This window comes from Aethalodelphis obliquidens, unplaced genomic scaffold, assembly GCF_003676395.1.
Source record: "Aethalodelphis obliquidens isolate GAN/ISIS:26980383/991018 unplaced genomic scaffold, ASM367639v1 scaffold113, whole genome shotgun sequence".
In the NCBI taxonomy this organism is placed as follows: Eukaryota; Metazoa; Chordata; class Mammalia; order Artiodactyla; family Delphinidae; genus Aethalodelphis; species Aethalodelphis obliquidens.
The window spans coordinates 1,325,769-1,343,732 of record NW_020838057.1 but is presented as its reverse complement, the minus strand read 5'-3'; the positions used below and the strand labels follow the sequence as shown (position 1 = coordinate 1,343,732).

Sequence of the window (17,964 nt, the reverse complement as noted above, 5' to 3'; positions counted from 1 at the left end):
AGTCAGGTGTAATTGCATTTTCCTGGATTGAGACACGCATTCTACAGAGCTGACCCTTGTCACCACCAGAAAGTCCTGCTGAAAGCCATCTGCCTAGGAGTGGGTTGTTCTAGCCTCTCCTCCTGGCACGGCGCCACTACCTGGTATCCTGTGTTCTTGCTGGTTTGAGACATTTCCTGTTCTGCGACCATCAGAGACCTAGCATTGTAGAGTATCCCCTTCTACCACTTGACCCTTCCTCCCTTGTTTTAATAACAAACCCATGGGCTTATTCCTACATGTGTCATGCACAAATTTGTAGTGGACTCCTGTACCACCAACGTCTCCATACAGTTTATCAGCATTTTTGTGCTTTCAGGGTGTTGGAGTGCATTAGGTACTGAGGAGGCCACTTCTGAACAATGTGTTTCTGTAAAACAAGTGACACAAGACAGGAATCCAAATCCAGAACTATCTATCCTGAAGACTCTTACTTCAGATATGGGTGCCCTGGTAGAGAAATATGTTTTGTACCTGGCTGAGCACCAAGGAGTGCATCCTGGGCTGAAACCGTCCTCTTCTGGGGCTTGTGGGAATATGTTCACTTCTCACCTACAACAGCACCAGAAGCAGCCCAGTGGAGAGAAACACCTCAGAAGGGAAGAGAATGGGGCCTTGCTTGTGACGAGCTGCAAAGTCTTTTTACCCGACAATATGTTCACATGCGGAGAGATTGAGAAGGCTTTCTTAGGCAGCTTGGGCTTTCCCCAGCACCAGCCCTCCCACGATGGACAGCATCCAGGAAGAAGCAGGGAGAGCAGGGAGGTCTCTCACCCTGGACAAGGGCATTACGAGTGCAGCGAATGTGGCAAAGCCTTCAGTAAAAAGTATAAATTCACGGAGCACCTGAGAGTTCACACTGGAGAAAAACCTTATGGGTGCAGCGAGTGCGGCAAATTCTTCAGACTCAGGGGAGGTCTTTCTCATCATCGTAGAGTTCACACAGGAGAAAAGCCTTTTGATTGTGGTAAATGTGGGAAAGTCTTCATCTACAAATGTAAACTTGTTCAGCACCAAAGAGTCCACACTGGAGAAAGACCCTATGAGTGTAATGAATGTGGGAAAGCCTATGCCCGCAAGGATTCACTTGTCCAGCACCAAAAGGTCCACACTGGAGAGAAACCTCATAAATGCAGTGAATGTGGGAAGCTCTTCCTTTACAGAAATAAACTTCTTGTGCACCAGAGGATCCATACTGGAGAAAAGCCTTTTAAGTGTACCGAATGTGGGAAGTCCTTCAGTTATAAAACCAGTCTTATTATCCACCAGAGAACCCACACTGGAGAAAGGCCTCATATGTGCAGTGAGTGTGGGAAAGCCTATGTCAACAAAAAAAGTCTTATTGTACACCAGAGAATTCACAATGGAGAAAAAGTTTATGGGTGTAAGAAATGTGGGAACTTCTTTATAAGCAGCTTTGCCCTCAATAAACACCAGAATGTTCACACTGCACAAAGGCGTTATGAGTGCAGTGAATGTGGGAAAGCTTTCAAGAGGAAAATCAGACTTGCTGAGCACCAGAGAATCCACACTGGAGAAAGACCCTATGAGTGTAATGAATGTGGGAAAGCCTTCAAGCTGAAGAATACACTTGTTAGCCACCGAAATGTCCACACTAGAGCAAAGCCTTTTCAGTGCAGTGAATGTGGGAAGCCCTACAGTAACAAAACAAGTCTTGTTGTCCACCAGAGAATCCACACTGGAGTAAAGCCTTTTCAGTGCAATGAATGTGGGAAGCCTTACAGTTACAGAACAAGTCTTATTGTCCACCAGAGAATCCACACTGGAGAAAGGCCTTATGAGTGTAGTTCTTTGTATGTAGCTCCAAGCTCATAAAAAAGAGGAAAGTTCACACTGGAGAAATGTCTTCTGGACTTATGTGTTCCTTCACTTGAGTTAATATCTAGCACCACAACTCCTGTGTTGTAGAGTAGGTGAACGTTTAACTTATGTGGGGTCAAACTTTTTTGTGTGTGTGTGGTACACGGCCCTCTCACTGTTGTGGCCTCTCCCGTTGTGGAGCACAGGCTCCGGATTCTCAGGCTCAGTGGCCATGGCTCACGGGCCCAGCCACTAAGTGGCATGTGGGATCCTCCTGTACAGGGGCACGAACCTGTGTCCCCTGCATCGGCAGGCGGACTCCCAACACTGCGCCACCAGGGAAGCCCCAGTCAAACTTTTTAAAGTGGTAGTATCCTTTTACAGTCTTGCCAGAAACACCAGAACCCAAGTTCCCATTCTTTCCATTCTTACCAACACTTGGTATGTGCAGGGTTTCTAATTTTTGTGACATCGTAGGTGTATAGTGGTATCAAGTGATTTTAATTTGCATTTCCCTAGTGACATGATGCTGACTGGTCTTCCATGTGTTAATTTCCAGCCATATATTGTTATTGAAATTTCTATTCATTTGATTTGTTGTTCTAATTACTGAGTTTTGACATTTCTTCATGAATTATTGAATACGGTCCTCTAATGGAAATACTTAGCAATACTTTCTTCCAGAATTGGTCTTGTCTTTTCAATTACTTTTCCAGAGAAAAAGTTCTTAATTTTAGTGTAGTCTAATTTGTCCATTCTTATACTTTTTCCCGTTTCCTCCTGTAACTTTTATGGTTTAGGGTTTTTATTGATGCAAAGGAATCATTTTCAATTAATTGTGGGAGTTATTTTTTAAAATATAGACACCCAATTGCTGCAGTGATACTGATTTAAAAGATTATACCTGGGCTTCCCTGGTGGCGCAGTGGTTGAGAGTCCGCCTGCCGATGCAGGGGACATGGGTTCGTGCCCCGGTCCGGGAAGATCCCACATGCATCTGGAGCCTGTGCTCCGCAACGGGAGAGGCCACAATAGTGAGAGGTCCGCATACCACAAAAAAAAAAAAAAAAAAAAAAAAAAGATTATACCTTTTCCCCTGAATTGCTTTAGTATCTTCATTGAAGGTCAATCATTTATGTATATGTTTATTTCTGGAATTTCTATTCTGTTGCATTTATCTACTTTATTTATGCCAGTATTTTCATGTATTAACTAATTTGTTTTTATAGTATGTCTTGAAATCAAGGTTGTATACTCCTTTGACTTTCTTTTTTTCAGTCATTATAGCCTTTCTTGGTTCTTTGCTTTTCCATATGAAGTTTAGAATTCACTTTTCAGCTTATACAGCACAAAAAATCCTACTAGGAGTTTCACTGGGCTTGCATTTAGTCTTCAATTTATTTTTATTTTTATTTTTTGGCTGTTCCATGCAGCTTATGGGATCTTAGTTGCCTGATCAGCAATTGAACCCAGGCCAGGGCAGTGAAAGCGCTGAGTCCTAACCACTGGACCTCCAGGGAATTCTCCTAATCTTTAATTTAGAAAGAAATACTGAGTGTCCCAATCCATAAACATGATACATCTCCTTTTATGTAGATCTTATTTAATTTTGGATGGAAATGTTTTTAGATTTCTTTTTATAGGTCTTGCATATGTATTTTCTAAATCTGATAATATTGTGAATGAGAATTAAAAAATTTTTCTTTGTGAAATGTTCAGTGCTAGTACACTAAGAGAGATATCAAACTACGGATAGAAGTGAGCCTTCTTAATCCTACAACATCTACAAAGAGTAATTAGAAATACTATACCTTTGAACCATTATTAAACTATTGCCACTAGAATAAAAGGAGGGCAGCTGCTCATTGTTCTCTTATTCAGTATCATCCTGGAGTTCCAATTTCATTCAATACGAAAAAAAAAACCTGGCAAAATAATGAATATGTAGCAATTGGAAAGGAAGAAAACACCTAAAATATATCCTCAGTTTTCATCTTCACTATGAATCCAAATATGGACACTCATTTTAGTGCCTCAACCCATCATAAACTCATAATTGTTTCATCACCCATTCGCTGACCTTCTTACTTCCTTAGGACCCATCACCTTCTATTACGCTATGCAACTTAATATCATAGAAGAACTGCTTATTTTATTTTTCTATCAAATACAGAGTAAGTTCCAGTAGGAAAATATGTATTTACATGTTGTGCACTGATACATTCTGTATTCCTAGAAACATGTCTGAAACACATATGGTACATTTTTATTTTTGGCCTTACTGCGTGGCATGTGGGGTCTTAGTTCCTGGACCAGGGATCAAATCCTTGCCCCCTGAAATGGAAGTGCAGAGTCTTAACCACTAGAACGCTGGGCAAGTCCCCCATGTGGTACCTACTGACATCTTAAAATATGGAACAAAATGATAATGCACATTTAACATTCATTTGCACAACTGTGGGTGTACTTTCTAACTCTCCTCACCCTGCTTTTTCCTTCAGTTTTACTACCATGAATGCTCTGAGTTATAGGAAGAAATTATGTTTTGTGAAAAGCCTTTAAATCTACTAAAAAATCCCCAGTAGACATTTTAGTGGTTTCCTTCTCTCACTTATTAGATGTCAGGTGTGTGTGTGTTTTTTTTTTCCTCACATTCCAGTGGGATTTTGATTATTTCAAAAACAAGTTTTCCACCATCAATTTCTGCCAGTCCTCATGGATATCTATCTCATTAAGCACTTTTATTATTTTATTTTTTTTTAGTTTATTTATTTCTTTTTGGCTGCTTTGGGTCTTCGTTGCTGTGCGTGAGCTTTCTCTAGTTATAGCTAGTGAGAGCTACTCTTCGTTGCAGTGTGCAGGCTTCTCTTTGGGATGGCTTCTCTTGTTGTGGAGCAAGGGCTCTAGGTGCGTGGGCTTCAGTAGTTGTAGCGTATGGGCTTAGTTGCTCCGTGGCATGTGGGATCTTCCCGGACCAGGGCTCAAACCCATGTCCCCTGCATTGGCAGGCCGATTCTTAACCACTGCGCCACCAGGGAAACCCTAAGTACTTTTAATAGCTCTGGATAGTTACACAGTCTGAAATGTTTTTCTGAGTTTGTCTCCTCTCCATATGCAGACACTGTCACTGCACTTACAGGTGACGTAATCACTTCCAAGGAGCAGATGACATCGTGGGGTTCTAAACCTTTATCTCAGGCTTATGTGTCCCCATTGCACACTCAGATGCTGCCATGGCATCCTTGTTATGGGAGCAAATACACATTTGGTAAGTATCTCTTCAGGTATCTGATTCTTAGAAAACATTTTTGTCAGAAAACTGGAAATTAACTCTTTCTAAAATAAATTTCACTTCCTGAGGTCAGGACAATAAAAAAGGAACAATCTTATATAGGTTATAGATATAGACAGACATAAGAACAAAGCCATAAAAACAGGAAAGGCATTTGCTGAGGAAACCAGAGGCATGTTGCCCCTCATCAACGTGCATCAGGAGTGCCTGACAGTTCCCCTCTCTCCTCAGTTGCATTGTTTTGAAACTTGTTTCACTGGCTTCTCACTAAACACACTGATCATAAACAGGGTTCACTGTAGAGGCTTCATGATAAGGTAGGTTGTGAGTAATAAGATGAAGAAGATAAGCTCCTACTCTGAGTAGATGCCTAGTGTCTGTTGTATCTGCTGATGAGGGGCATGTTGTGTCATGGAGACTTGAATGATGTGTCTCTAAATTTTTATCCTTGGTGAAATGCTGTTCATTGCATCTCAAGTACTTGGATGTTCTCTTTATCATAGTAATCAACACTCTCTACCCTCCCAGGGCCTTGGCTTCCATTCCTCACCTATAAAAATGGATCCATTCTTCTGTCATCTGTATGTCTATCATCCACCTATATGTCTACCATCTATATATCTATCTCTATCATCTTTGCCTTATTGTGATTTCATCTCAATGACATGTCCCATTTATAAGATAATTTTCTTAAACAGAAAATAAAAATTTGGACCAGACATCCTCTTAGAAGAATGGAGTCACCCTGTGCTCAATGAGAACAGGGCATTTAATTTAGACCCTTCCTGTGTCTCTGCAGAACCTCTATGATCAGGGGAAGTTGTCAATCATTACTACCTGTGACTCACTGGAGGTCATTAAGAGTGGACTTATCCGCAACCTAAGCAATGTCATGGTTGTTAGACTCAGATTTATGCACACTCCCAAATTCCCACGGGAAATTCTACTGGCATAAGTTTTTGTTATTTAACTTCATCTTGTGATTCTTATCAAGATTTCTGGTTCTTTCTTTTGTCCCTTATTTTGCTTCATTTTCTAGTTTTGTAACCTATTTTCATCACACTGGTGATATTTTTTACTTCAACCTTAAATAGTATTATAAAACTAATGTTTACTATGAATATTTTGAATGAACCCACTGGTGTATAAAGTTAAACTGAATAATGATATTGATACACTACACTCCTCCTCCCTTACAAAGTCCGCATCCCAGGGAAGCAACACTTCACAATTGGTGAGGATCTCTCCAGACAGAAGTGACAACTTCATAGAAATATTTGATAAGATCTCAGAGAACACCCCATAACCACTGGATCACCAGGGAATTCCCTCCCTTGGATTTTTTAATTGAAGTATTTATTGTGAAAATCAGTGATTCACATGCAAGGGTAAGAATGCAGAGAGGGAGTTCCCTGGTGGTCTAGTGGTTAAGATTTGGTGCTTTCACTGCCGTGACCCAGGTTCAATCCCGGGTTGGGGAACTGAGATCCTGCACACCTTGTGGCACAGAAAGGAGAGGACAAAGGAAGGGAAAGGGAAGGTAAGGAATCAGAGAGATCCTGTGTGTACTTTACCCAGTTTCCCCAATAGTAAGACTATATTATATCACAACAATTATATTGACGTTGATACTATCACCTGATCTTATTCAGATTCCTCTAGTTGTACTCAGGTTGTGGTTTTATCCCTCTTTTTTTTTTTAAGTTTTATTTTATATTGGGCTATAGTTGATATCCCTCTGGGTTAAGCCACTTTCTTTATCCTGGATATACCATCAAGGCAACACAAAATCTCTCTCAATTTTTCTTCCATTTTACTTTTTATGTTATGGATTTTAAAATTCCATTTTGATTGAGCATTGTTTGTTTAAACTTTATGGGAAATACTTAAATTTGTACAAACTCAAAACTACAACACAAGGAAATTTCATCACTTTTGTTCCTGTCCTTCCAATCTGTTAAATCTCTGTCCCTATATTTATACTCTTCTACTTGACTCAAAAAACATGGTATATGTTCACTCTTATACACTATTCTGGACCATAGTTTTTCACTTAAGAATACATCCTGGTAAGGGAACTCTTGACACTGTTGGTGAGAATGTAAATTGTTGAAGCCACTGTGGGAAATAGTATGATGGTTTCTCAAAAAAACTAAACATAGAACTACCATATGATCCAGCAATTCTTCTCCTGGGTATATATCTGAAAAAAACCAAAAACACTAATTCAGAAAGATACATGCACCCCAATATTCATAGCAGCATTATTTACAATTACCAAGATATGGAAGCCATCTAAGTGTCCATCAAGAGATGAATGGGTAAAGATGTGGGGTGTGTGTGTGTGTGTGTGTGTGTGTGTGTGTGTGTATACACACACACACACACAATGGAATACTACTCAGCCATAAAAATGAATGAACATTTACCATTTGCATCAAGACGCATGGACTTGGAGAACATTATGCTAAGTGAAATAAGACAGAGAAAGACAAATACTGTATGATATCACTCATATATAGAATATAAAAAATAAACTAGTGAATAAGACAAAAAACAGTCTTACAGATAAAGAGAACAAACTAATTGTTACTGGAAGGAAGAGGGTGGGGAAAATAGGGATGGGGGATTAAGAGGTACAAACTACTATGTATAAAATAAATTAGCTACAAGGATATATTGTACAAGAGAGAATATAGCCAATATTTTATAATAACTATAAATGGAGTATAACCTTTAAAAATTGTGAATCACTATGTTGTACACCTGAAACATATAATATTGTACATTTTCTCTCTCTCTCTCTGTCTCTCTCTCTCTCTATATATATATGTATGTGTGTGTGTGTGTGTGTGTGTATATATATATATATGTATGTATGTATATATCCTGGAGAAAACTTCACAGAGTCAGTTCTACAGCAATACATTGTATGGTTCCTGAAAACCACCAAGTTATGCAAAATCCAACAAAATCACAAGGCCTATTGAGACCCTTGAAATACCTTCAGTAAAACAAAAAATAAAATGGAAGCCTAATATATGTGGTACTACAGTTTGACACGTTAAAAGTTTGAGAAACAAACAAAAAAAATACCGTAACAAATATGGTTCTTGACCTTCATTCTGTCGTTGGCACATGTGTAATTACAAACACTGGGCCCTGTAATAATTTATTTAAATAGTCCCCATCATTTCTGTTTAGTCAGTCTCTGTCTTCCCTGTAACATTTTATGGGGCATATTCTATCCTAAGCATAAATATGTCACTTCAAACTTTGAAATTAACTACCCTCAAGTATCTCCATATTCTGGTGTACATGGCCACAGCAAGAATTTCTGTGCTGTCTTGGTTTTCAGACTTACAGCTGTTGTCCAGGGGTTCCATCCTCAGCCAGACTTACAGCTGCTGTCCAGGGGTTCCATCCTCAGCCAGACTTACAGCTGCTGTCCAGGGGTTCCATCCTCAGCAGAGGAGTCAGGTAATGCCCTTCAGTCAGCCCTGCACCTCCTCTTCCCTGTACTGCAAAAAGTGAAATCTTTTTTGGCAAGGCTGAAAGGGCCTTAAATATTGCATGGGAGACACTTTCTATGTTCCAGAAATGGTTTAGGAAATCTGGAAGGAACTCGAATTAAGAAACTAGACACTTTCAGGTCTGTACAATTAATGGGCACCAATCTAACTGCTATATATAAGTTTGCCTCCAGCAGGTTAATATTTCCCACAAATGTTCCCCTGCAACTCGTCCTGGAGACTGGGTCCTACTGAAACACTGGAAAACTAAGCATCCAGAAGACCAGTCCATATTTGCTGGGCCAGACCTCATAAGGAACGACACAGGGAACAGAAACCACGCTGTTGAAGAAAACCATGACCAATATCATCCAAATCCTGGCTGGTTCCAGATCCCCGATACTGACTTCTCTGAATGGGCAATGAACCCCTACAGACCTTAAGTTGCTTTCAGAAGGAAGTTACGAGAAAGAAATTAAGGTGAGGGACTTCCCTGGTGGTCCGGTGGTTAAGAATCTGCCTTCCAATGCAAGGGACGTGGGTTCGATCCCTGGTCGGGGAACTAAGATCCCACATGCCATGGGCCAACTAAGCCCGTGCACTCTAAAGCCCGTTCGCCACAACTAGAGAGCCCGTGTGCTGCAACTGCTGAGCCCACGCACCACAATGAAAGATCCCATGTGCTGCAACTAAGACCAAACACAGCCAAGTAAATAAAATAAATAAATAAAATATTTTTTAAAAAGAAATTAAGGTGAATGGTACCAAAGCTCTTGTTCAGTCAATAGGATTGTCTGCTGGCTTTATATACTGTTAACCTAACTGCATGCCTGACATTTATGACTGAGGAACTCTAAATCTTTGTGGGGATATCTATGCTCCTAGTGGAATGGCTACAGTGGTGACTTTGGCAAAGTAAAATTCTTCAGAAGGTAATGCCCCAAGGCAAAGCAACAAATAATTAGCTCACTAGATCACCAGAATGAGTGTTCTTTTCTTTTGCCATATTTCCTCTGTGATTTTATCCTTCCAGGTTTGGAAGAATAATTAGGATTTCTCAAACATTGGGAAAAACAGGCAATCTTTCTAGATGTTGGCTAAGTCATCTAAAACCTTTTTCTGTATGTAATCATGCTGACCCCTTGGTTGTGCCTGTCATGAGTGTTTTGGCCATCCTGAACTTCACTATGATTATGAATTAAAAAAAAAAAACTTCAGATGTACTCTGGGAAAAAGCTGACTCATTAGCCAAAGTAGTCCTAGATAATTGTATAGCTCCAGATTATATACTAGCTGAACAGGGTGAAGTTTGTGCTATTGCTAATACCTCTTGTCATGTATACATTAATGCCTAAGCTGAAGTGGAAACTCATATAGACAAAATCAGGCAACAGACTACTGGCTACAGCAAATATCCCAGAAGTACTGGGTCCAAACTTGTTTCCAGGACTATTTTCCTGGATCCAATCTCTTAGGAAATATATGCTCATGGATCCCATCAGGAATAAGGTCTATATTATAGGGATTAGTTAACTAGGTGGTGTTGTTTTATGCTTGCTAGGATTTATATTCCTTCTTGTCAGAAATCTACTTGCTGTTTGTCTCATATGTTTAAGCCCCAAACCCCAACCCATATGAACATAAAGGCCCAGAACAAAAGCCTTGGCCTCATCTAGGGAATCATGAGTATTTGCAATCAAATAAGAAACAGTTTCATTCCTCAAGCCCATATCAGGCCTATGCCTCTTCTGCAGGAAGTAGCCAGAGTAGTCATTGCCCCTCTTCCCTTAAGACTGAGTAATGATCAAAAGGCAGGGGGTGGGGGTGGTGTGATGAACTGGGCGATTGAGATTGACATCTATACACTGATGTGTATAAAATTGATGACTAATAAGAACCTGCTGTATAAACAAATAAATAAAATTTTTTTTAAAAAAAAGATGGGGTATTGAAACTATTCCTTATAGGGTTAAAAAACCCATCCTGAAACCGTGCCCCATAGGGTTAACAGAAATTGGTGACTAACAGAAATTCTTGAACTTGTCTGACAGAACAGGAGATAATGGAGCAGCTAGTTGAAAACACCTTGGCTTGTAACACAACAAAAGTGGCTGAAAATAGATGAAACCAATGTGGCCAAACCAAGTATGCACAGAATAGACTTGGTTGTCTGATAAATGACCTTCAACTTTACAGCCCCAAATTCCCCCAAACGTTTCATACCAACTCCTCCTGAATTTGCACGTGTCCCTGAAAGCATGTAGCTCCATTGTGCCTGCACAGAACGATGATTATTTTACCTTTTCCTGCCTCCAATCACCTTCCCTATACCACTGACCACACTACACTCTTCACCCATAAATGGCCCAAGTTCCCCATCTCCTGAAATGTGTATTTGGTATTTGTTCTCCAATCTCCTCACTTGGCTGCCTTGTACAAATAAAAATAAGCCCTTTCTCTGCTGCAAACCTCCACATCTCAGTATTTGGCTTGCTGCACATTGGGCAAACGGACCTGGTTTGGTAACATGTTTTTCTTCACATAAAATTTGTTTCTATAAATGCAAAATAAACGAGACTTTATTTTCTCTGAATGAGAATGAATGTTAACTTTTACAACTGAGAGAAATTTAGAAACATACTAGACTTTGGCTAACAATACATGCCCCTCCCCCCCTTTGCAAAACAAAGGAACACCACCAAAAGCACTTATGCATAGCAGCAGCTATCATTCTCAAACTCAGCATCTGGGAACACATCTTCCCTGTCTTACTGCTCATCACATGCTTGTAGGAAGAAATCTTTAGAGTGAAACCTGTGAGGTTCAGTGTGCTTACTAGGGATAAGTGAGAGATGTTTTCATAAAGGGTTGGTAACAGGAGGAGAAACGAAAATCTCCAGCAGCCCTGAAGCAGGTGGACAAGTGTGGTGATAGCCTCTGGCTCCCTTAACAAATGTCTTTCCTTTCCTGTTTTTGTCTGTTTGTCTGCTATCTGTCTCTCTAAATTTTTTAATATTTCAACCTCAGAAAGCCTAATTATTTTTTAAAATGCTTATTTATTTATTTTTGTCTGTGTCAGGTCTTTGTTGCTGTGCATAGGCTTTCTCTAGTTGGCGAGCAGGGGCTACTCTTTGTTGCGGTGCACAGGCTTCTCATTGTGGTGGCTTCTCTTGTTGCCAAGCACGGGCTCTAGGCACGCAGGCTTCAGTAGTTGTGGCTCATAGGCTCTAGAGCACAGGCTCAATAGTCGTGGCACATGGGCTTAGTTGCTCCATGGTATGTGGGATCTACTCATTGTGGTGGTTTCTCTTGTTGCAGAGCATGGGCTCTAGGCACGCGGGCTCAGTAGTTGTGGCTTGAGGGCTCTAGCGTGCAGGCTCAGTAGTTGTGGCACACGGGCTTAGTTGCTCCACGGCATGTGGGATCTTCCCAGACCAGGAATTAAACCCATGTCCCCTGCATTGACAGACAGATTCTCGACCACTGTGCCATCAAGGGAAGTTCCGCCTAATTATTTCTTAATCTATGAATCTATAATCTTCATAGATTTCCTGAAATACATTCTTTAAGAGAATGTGAAGCCTATCTGGAGGGAAAAAAAAAGAAATCTACTAACCCAATTGTTTGCTGTGAGAACAGTGGCTGCAGGTGTGAAAAGGGGGGGATTCTGAACCCTGGGTAAATGTTTTGAAATGCCATGATCTCATCTTTTTGCTGGAAGGCGATTAATCACTTCATCTGTAATTGCAGTAATAGTGTCTGCAAAGGGATTTGAGGTCATTTCTGGAAAACATTTGTGAGTTATGCAACCACTGAAAGCTACTAAAAGTGATTAATAAAGATATCTTAACAGGAGAGCAGAACAGATAGGGAAGAAATTATTTTTGAAATAAAAATCCTAATGGAAAAGGAGCAGAAGACACTGAAATCTAATAGTTGAGAGAAGAAAGAAAAAAACTGAGCACATCCTATCCATCTTTCTTAGTCAATTCAGCGTTTGAATCCAAAATATGACTTCTTTCCATTCCTGAGAACCCTTGAAGGTACTGAAACTGATTGGGTGAGACAGGAATGAGCAGTGTTGGAAAAATAGCAAACAATGTTACAAATGAACAGGAACTTCCGGTTTTCATGTTTGTTCAGTGCTTCAACATATATTCATTGCGTACCTTGTCAGGCACATTCCTAGATATATATGAGTGCACAGAACATAATAAGTAAAAAAAATGCATCCTCATAGAAATTGCATTCTGGTTAAGGGAAACACACAACAAGCAATGTGCTAAGTTGTTAAATTACATAGTATCTTAGATGGTAATAATAGGTCTTAGGGAAAGAGAAAAGAAGAACCACATAGAGGTGAAGAAAAGTATAGGGAGTAGGGAAGCATTGCAATAGTAAATTGGGTCTCCATAGTAGGAGTCAGGTGTAGATGAAATTTGAGGAAATAATTAAGGTGGTTAGTGATAAAGTCTTTATTCCTTCCCAAACGTTATATATTTATTTTCTTGACTTATTTCACTAGAGAGAAACACCAATGTAACAATGAATAAAAGTGCATAGAGCAGTTCACAATGTGCGGGGAAGTATTTTATAAGGGACAAAGAGGCATGACATTTGCAATAGCACTTTTGTAGAAGCATTATATAAGATAAAAGAAGATCCCTTCTGTATTAGTTTGATTTCCCTCTCCTCTCCATCTCTCTCTCCTCACACACACAGCAATTAAAAAAGCAAAACCAAAATAAAACAAAAAACACACTGGAAAAAGTATTTTGAGCTGAATAGAAAAAAACACTCAACAGAAGAAAATTTGTGAGAGGTTTCTTTGTTGTTGCATTCATTCATTATTTTTTTACGTTTATATTAGGTTCAGGTGTATAACATTGATTCATTATTTTTGTGCATTATGAAATGATCACCTCAGTAAGACCAGTTACTATGTTTGAGCACTGGTTACAATATTATTGACTATATTTCCTATGTGCAAATTACATCCTCATGACATTCATTTTATATCTGGAATTTTCTACCTTGTAAACTGCTTCACCTATTTTGTCCAACCATTCATCCCCCTTCCCTCTGGTAACCATGAGTTTGTTCTCTGTATCTATGAGTCTGTTTCTGTTTTGTTTGTTCATTTTTTTTGTTTTTTAGATCCAACATAGAGGTAAAATCATATAGTATTTCTTTCTCTGACTTATTTCATTTAACATAACACCCTCCAGGTCCATCCATGTTGTTGCAAATGGCACAATTTCTTATTTTTTATGGCTGAGTGATATTCCATTTTGTGTGTTATACATGGCTACACACACACATACATACCACATCTTTATCCATTCATCTATTGATAAACTTAGGTCCTGTCAATATCCTGGCTATTGTAAACAATGCTGCAATGAACATAGGGGTGCATATGTCTTTTCAAATTAGTGTTTTTGTTCTCTTCAAATAAACTGAAGTGTAATTGTTCAACCATTGATAGTTCTATTTTCAGTTTTTTAAGGAACCCCCATACTGTTTTCTACAGTGGCTGGGCCAATTTACATCCCCATCAACAGTGTTTGAGGGTTCCCTTTTCTCCACATTCTGGTCAACACTTGTTTCTTTTTAAAAAATTTATTTTACTTATTTATTTTTGGCTGCCTTGGGTCTTTATTGCTGCATGCAGGCTTTCTCTAGTTGTGGTGAGTGGGGACTACTCTTTGTTGCCGTGTGTGGGCTTCTCATTGCAGTGGCTTCTCTTGTTGTGGAGCGTGGGTTCTAGGCACATGGGCTTCAGTAGTTGTGGCTCACAGGCTCTAGAGCACAGGCTCAGTAGTTCAGGCGCATGGGCTTAGTTGCTCCATGGCATGTGGGATCTTCCCAGACCAGGGCTTGAACCCATGTCCCCTGCATTGGCAGGCAGATTCTTAACCACTGCACCACTAGGAAGTCCTGTTGTTTCTTTTTTTTTTTTTTTCTGGTACACGGGCCTCTCACTGCTGTGGCCTATCCCGTTGCGGAGCACAGGCTCTGGAGCACAGGCCCAGTGGCCATGGCTCACGGGCCCAGCCACTCCGCGGCATGTGGGATCCTCCCGGACCAGGGCACAAACCCGTGTCCCCTGCATCGGCAGGCGGACTCCCAACCACTGCGCCACCAGGGAAGCCCTGTTGTTTCTTTTTGATAAGCCATTCTGACATGCGTGAGGTGGTATCTCATTGTGGTTTTGATTTGCATTTCTGTCATGATTAATGAAGTTAAGCATATTTTCATGTGCCTGTTGGCCATCTGTATGTCTTCTTCGGAAAAATGTCTATTCTGCTTCTTAGCCCGTTTAAAAAAATTTTTATTTTAAATATAGAGTTGTATGAGTTCTGTATATATTTTGGATTATCAACCCCTTATTGGATATATCATTTGAAAATATCTTCCCCCATTCAGTAGGCTGCCTTTTCATTTTGTTAGTGGTTTCCTTTGCTGTGCAAAAGCTATTTACTTTAATGTGATCCCACTCATTTATTTTTGCTTCTGTTGCCATTGCCTGAGGAGACACATCCAAAAAAATATTACTAAGACTGATGTCAAAGAGGTTACTGCCTATGTTTTCTTCTAAAGAGTTTTATGGTTTTGGGGTCTTAAATTTAAGTCCTTGGGGCTTCCCTGGTGGCGCAGTCGTTGAGAGTCTGCCTGTCGATGCAGGGGACACGGGTTCGTGCCCCGGTCTGGGAGGATCCCGCATGCCGCAGAGCGGCTGGGCCCGTGAGCCATGGCCACTGAGCCTGCACATCCGGAGCCTGTGCTCCACAACGGGAGAGGTCACAACAGTGAGAGGCCTGCATACCGCAAAAAAAAAAAAAAAAAAATTTAAGTCCTTAATCCATTTTGAGTTTATTTTTATATGTGGTGTAAGTGGTCTAGTTTTATTCTTTTTTTTAATAAATAAATATATTTATTTATTTATTTATTTATTTATTTATTTATTTATGGCTGTGTTGGGTCTTCATTACTGCGTGTGGGCTTTCTTTAGTTCCGTCAAGTGGGGGCTACTCTTCGTTGCAGTGCACAGGCTTTTCACTGTGGTGACTTCTCTTGTTGCAGAGCACAGGTTCTAGGCACACGGGCTTCAGTAGTTATGACATGTGGGCTCAGTAGTTGTGGCTCACAGGCTCTAGAGCGCAGACTCTGTAGTTGTGGTGCATGGGCTTAGTTGCTCTGCGGCATGTGGGATCTTCCTGGACCAGGGCTCAGACCTGTGTCCCCTGCATTGGCAGGCAGATTCTTAACAACTGTACCATCAGGGAAGCCCCCTAGTTTTATTCTTTCATGTGTAGCTACCTAGTTTTCCCACCACCATTTATTGAGGCAACTGTCCTTTCCCAATTGTACACTCTTGCCTCCTTTGTCATAGATAAATTGACCATATGACTGTGGGTTTACTTCTGGACTTTTTACTCTGTTCCATTGATCTATGTGTCTGATCTTGTGACAAGACCATACTGTTTTGATTATGATAGCTTTGTAGTATGGTTTCAAGTCTGGGTGCATGATACCTCCAGCTTTGCTCTTCTGTCTCAAGACTGCTTTGGGTATTTGGGGTTTTTTGTAGTTCCATACAAATTTTAGAAACATTTGTTCTAGTTCTGGTGAAAAATGTCATTGGTATTTTGATAAGGATTGCACTGAGTCTGTAGATTGCTTTGAGTAGTATGTATATTTCCATGATATTGATTATTCCAATCCATGAGCATGGTATATCTTCCCATTTGTTTGTGTCATCTTCAATTTATTTCCTCAGTGTCTTATAGTTTTTAAACTAGAAGTCTTTCACCTCCTTGGTTAAATTTATTACTAGATATTTTATTCTTTTTGATGCAACTGTAAATGGGATTATTTTCTTCATTTCTATGACAGTTCATTATTAGTGTACAGAAATACAACAGATTTCTGTGTACTAATTTTGTATTCTGCAATTTTAGTCAATTCACTTAGCTCTAACAGTTCTTTGGTGGAGTTTTTGGGGTTTCTATATATACAGTGTCATGCCATCTGCAAATAGTGAGTTTTACTTCCTCCTTCTGTAAACTGAAATTTCAGAAACAGACCTGATTGAAATAAAAAGGCATTTATTTGGGGTTTGTTAAGAATGTAGTCCAGGAGGGAATTCCTTGGCAGTCCAATGTTTAGGACTCTGCCCTTTCACTGCCAAGGGTGCGGGTTCAATCCCTGGTCAGGGAACCAAGATCCCGCAAGCCGCCCCCCACCCCCCAAAATGTATTTAGTCCAGGACACACAGAGTCAAGGAGCATGTGAATTGTATTCTACTATACTACAAAATGGAGAAAGGTTAAAATGGAAGGCAAAAACTGCAAGGCCATAGTGAGTTACATAGTTGTCTGTCAGGAATTATAATTGGAGCAAGCAAGAAATAAGGCAGCTTGTTAACAAGGATTGGTTGGGGTTCAAAATGGTTGCAGTTACAAGGGGAAATTTTAGACCAAAAGGGTGAAGCTTCTGAGTGTTCTAAATATGGCTGATGGTGTCCTTGGGTTTGGTACAGTTCAAAGAAAGTTCAAATTCTCAGTGATGCCAGGATGTGTCTGAGATCTGATCCTTAATGGCTGCTCAACTCCATTTTGTATGCCTGAGTATGATTACACCATTACAATTTCAATTTGTCATTCCTCAAGGTAAAGATTTTATGACAGATGAATAATTCCAATATTAGGATTATCAGGATTAAAGAAAACATGAGGAAGGGGTAAAAAGGCTTACTGACCCTCAATGTGACAAGGTCAAGTATATAGGTACCTCAGTTAAAAAAAAGAAAAACAGTCTGAAACTATCAACAAAGTTGGGGTTACAGGCCTGGTCTCGACTCTTGCGATGAGCTGTCTACTCAGATGTCATCTGCTTCTGACCCAGGGAAGTTTTTCTTGTTCTGACGAAGGTCATCAATGGGTTGGGAGGTCCACTCAGGATTGGTAGCCTTTTAAAAATGAGAAACGTGACTCCATGATTGAACACCAAAGGTTTTGCTGCACATGGCTTAGTGAACAACCTGTTAATACCTGATTAACAACCTCTTTCCATTGAGGTTTCAAAGCATCTCCAGGGAGGTGTCTTTTCCAATAAATATGATCACCTGGTTGTAAATTATTTTCTTTAATGTCTTTGTCTCCTGGGAACTCTTTTTTTTTTTTTAAAGGTTTCTCACTTATAAAAGATTCTAGTACTAGTAAGCATGAAGCTTTAATGTTTTTAGTTAATTCTTGGCAATATGTTAAGAGGTCTCCTTTAACCACATTGGGCTTA

General features: G+C 40.0%; 1 protein-coding gene and 1 long non-coding RNA gene across 10 annotated transcripts in view; one reads left to right on the top strand and one right to left on the bottom strand.

The window, feature by feature from the left end:
* The window catches only part of LOC113615251 (zinc finger protein OZF-like), a 60,647-nt gene that overhangs the window by 6,410 nt on the left and 36,273 nt on the right, over positions 1 to 17,964 (top strand). For 6 of the 9 annotated variants that reach the window (XM_027097474.1, XM_027097477.1, XM_027097472.1 and 3 more), the window contains one exon: positions 359 to 1,879. The exons of 1 other annotated variant lie outside the window; for it this stretch is intronic. In XM_027097474.1, the coding sequence (XP_026953275.1) occupies positions 359 to 1,875 (1,517 nt within the window). In that variant the 3' untranslated portion in view covers positions 1,876 to 1,879. Of the gene's footprint in view, positions 1 to 2; positions 1,880 to 17,964 lie in introns of those variants that run through there. 2 more of the 9 variants (XM_027097479.1, XM_027097478.1) reach the window with 1 other exon arrangement.
* The window catches only part of LOC113615278 (uncharacterized), a 23,063-nt gene continuing 22,046 nt past the window's right edge, over positions 16,948 to 17,964 (bottom strand). The window contains exon 4 of the long non-coding RNA XR_003430947.1: positions 16,948 to 17,638. This is a non-coding gene — a long non-coding RNA (uncharacterized LOC113615278). The remainder of the gene's footprint in view (positions 17,639 to 17,964) is intronic.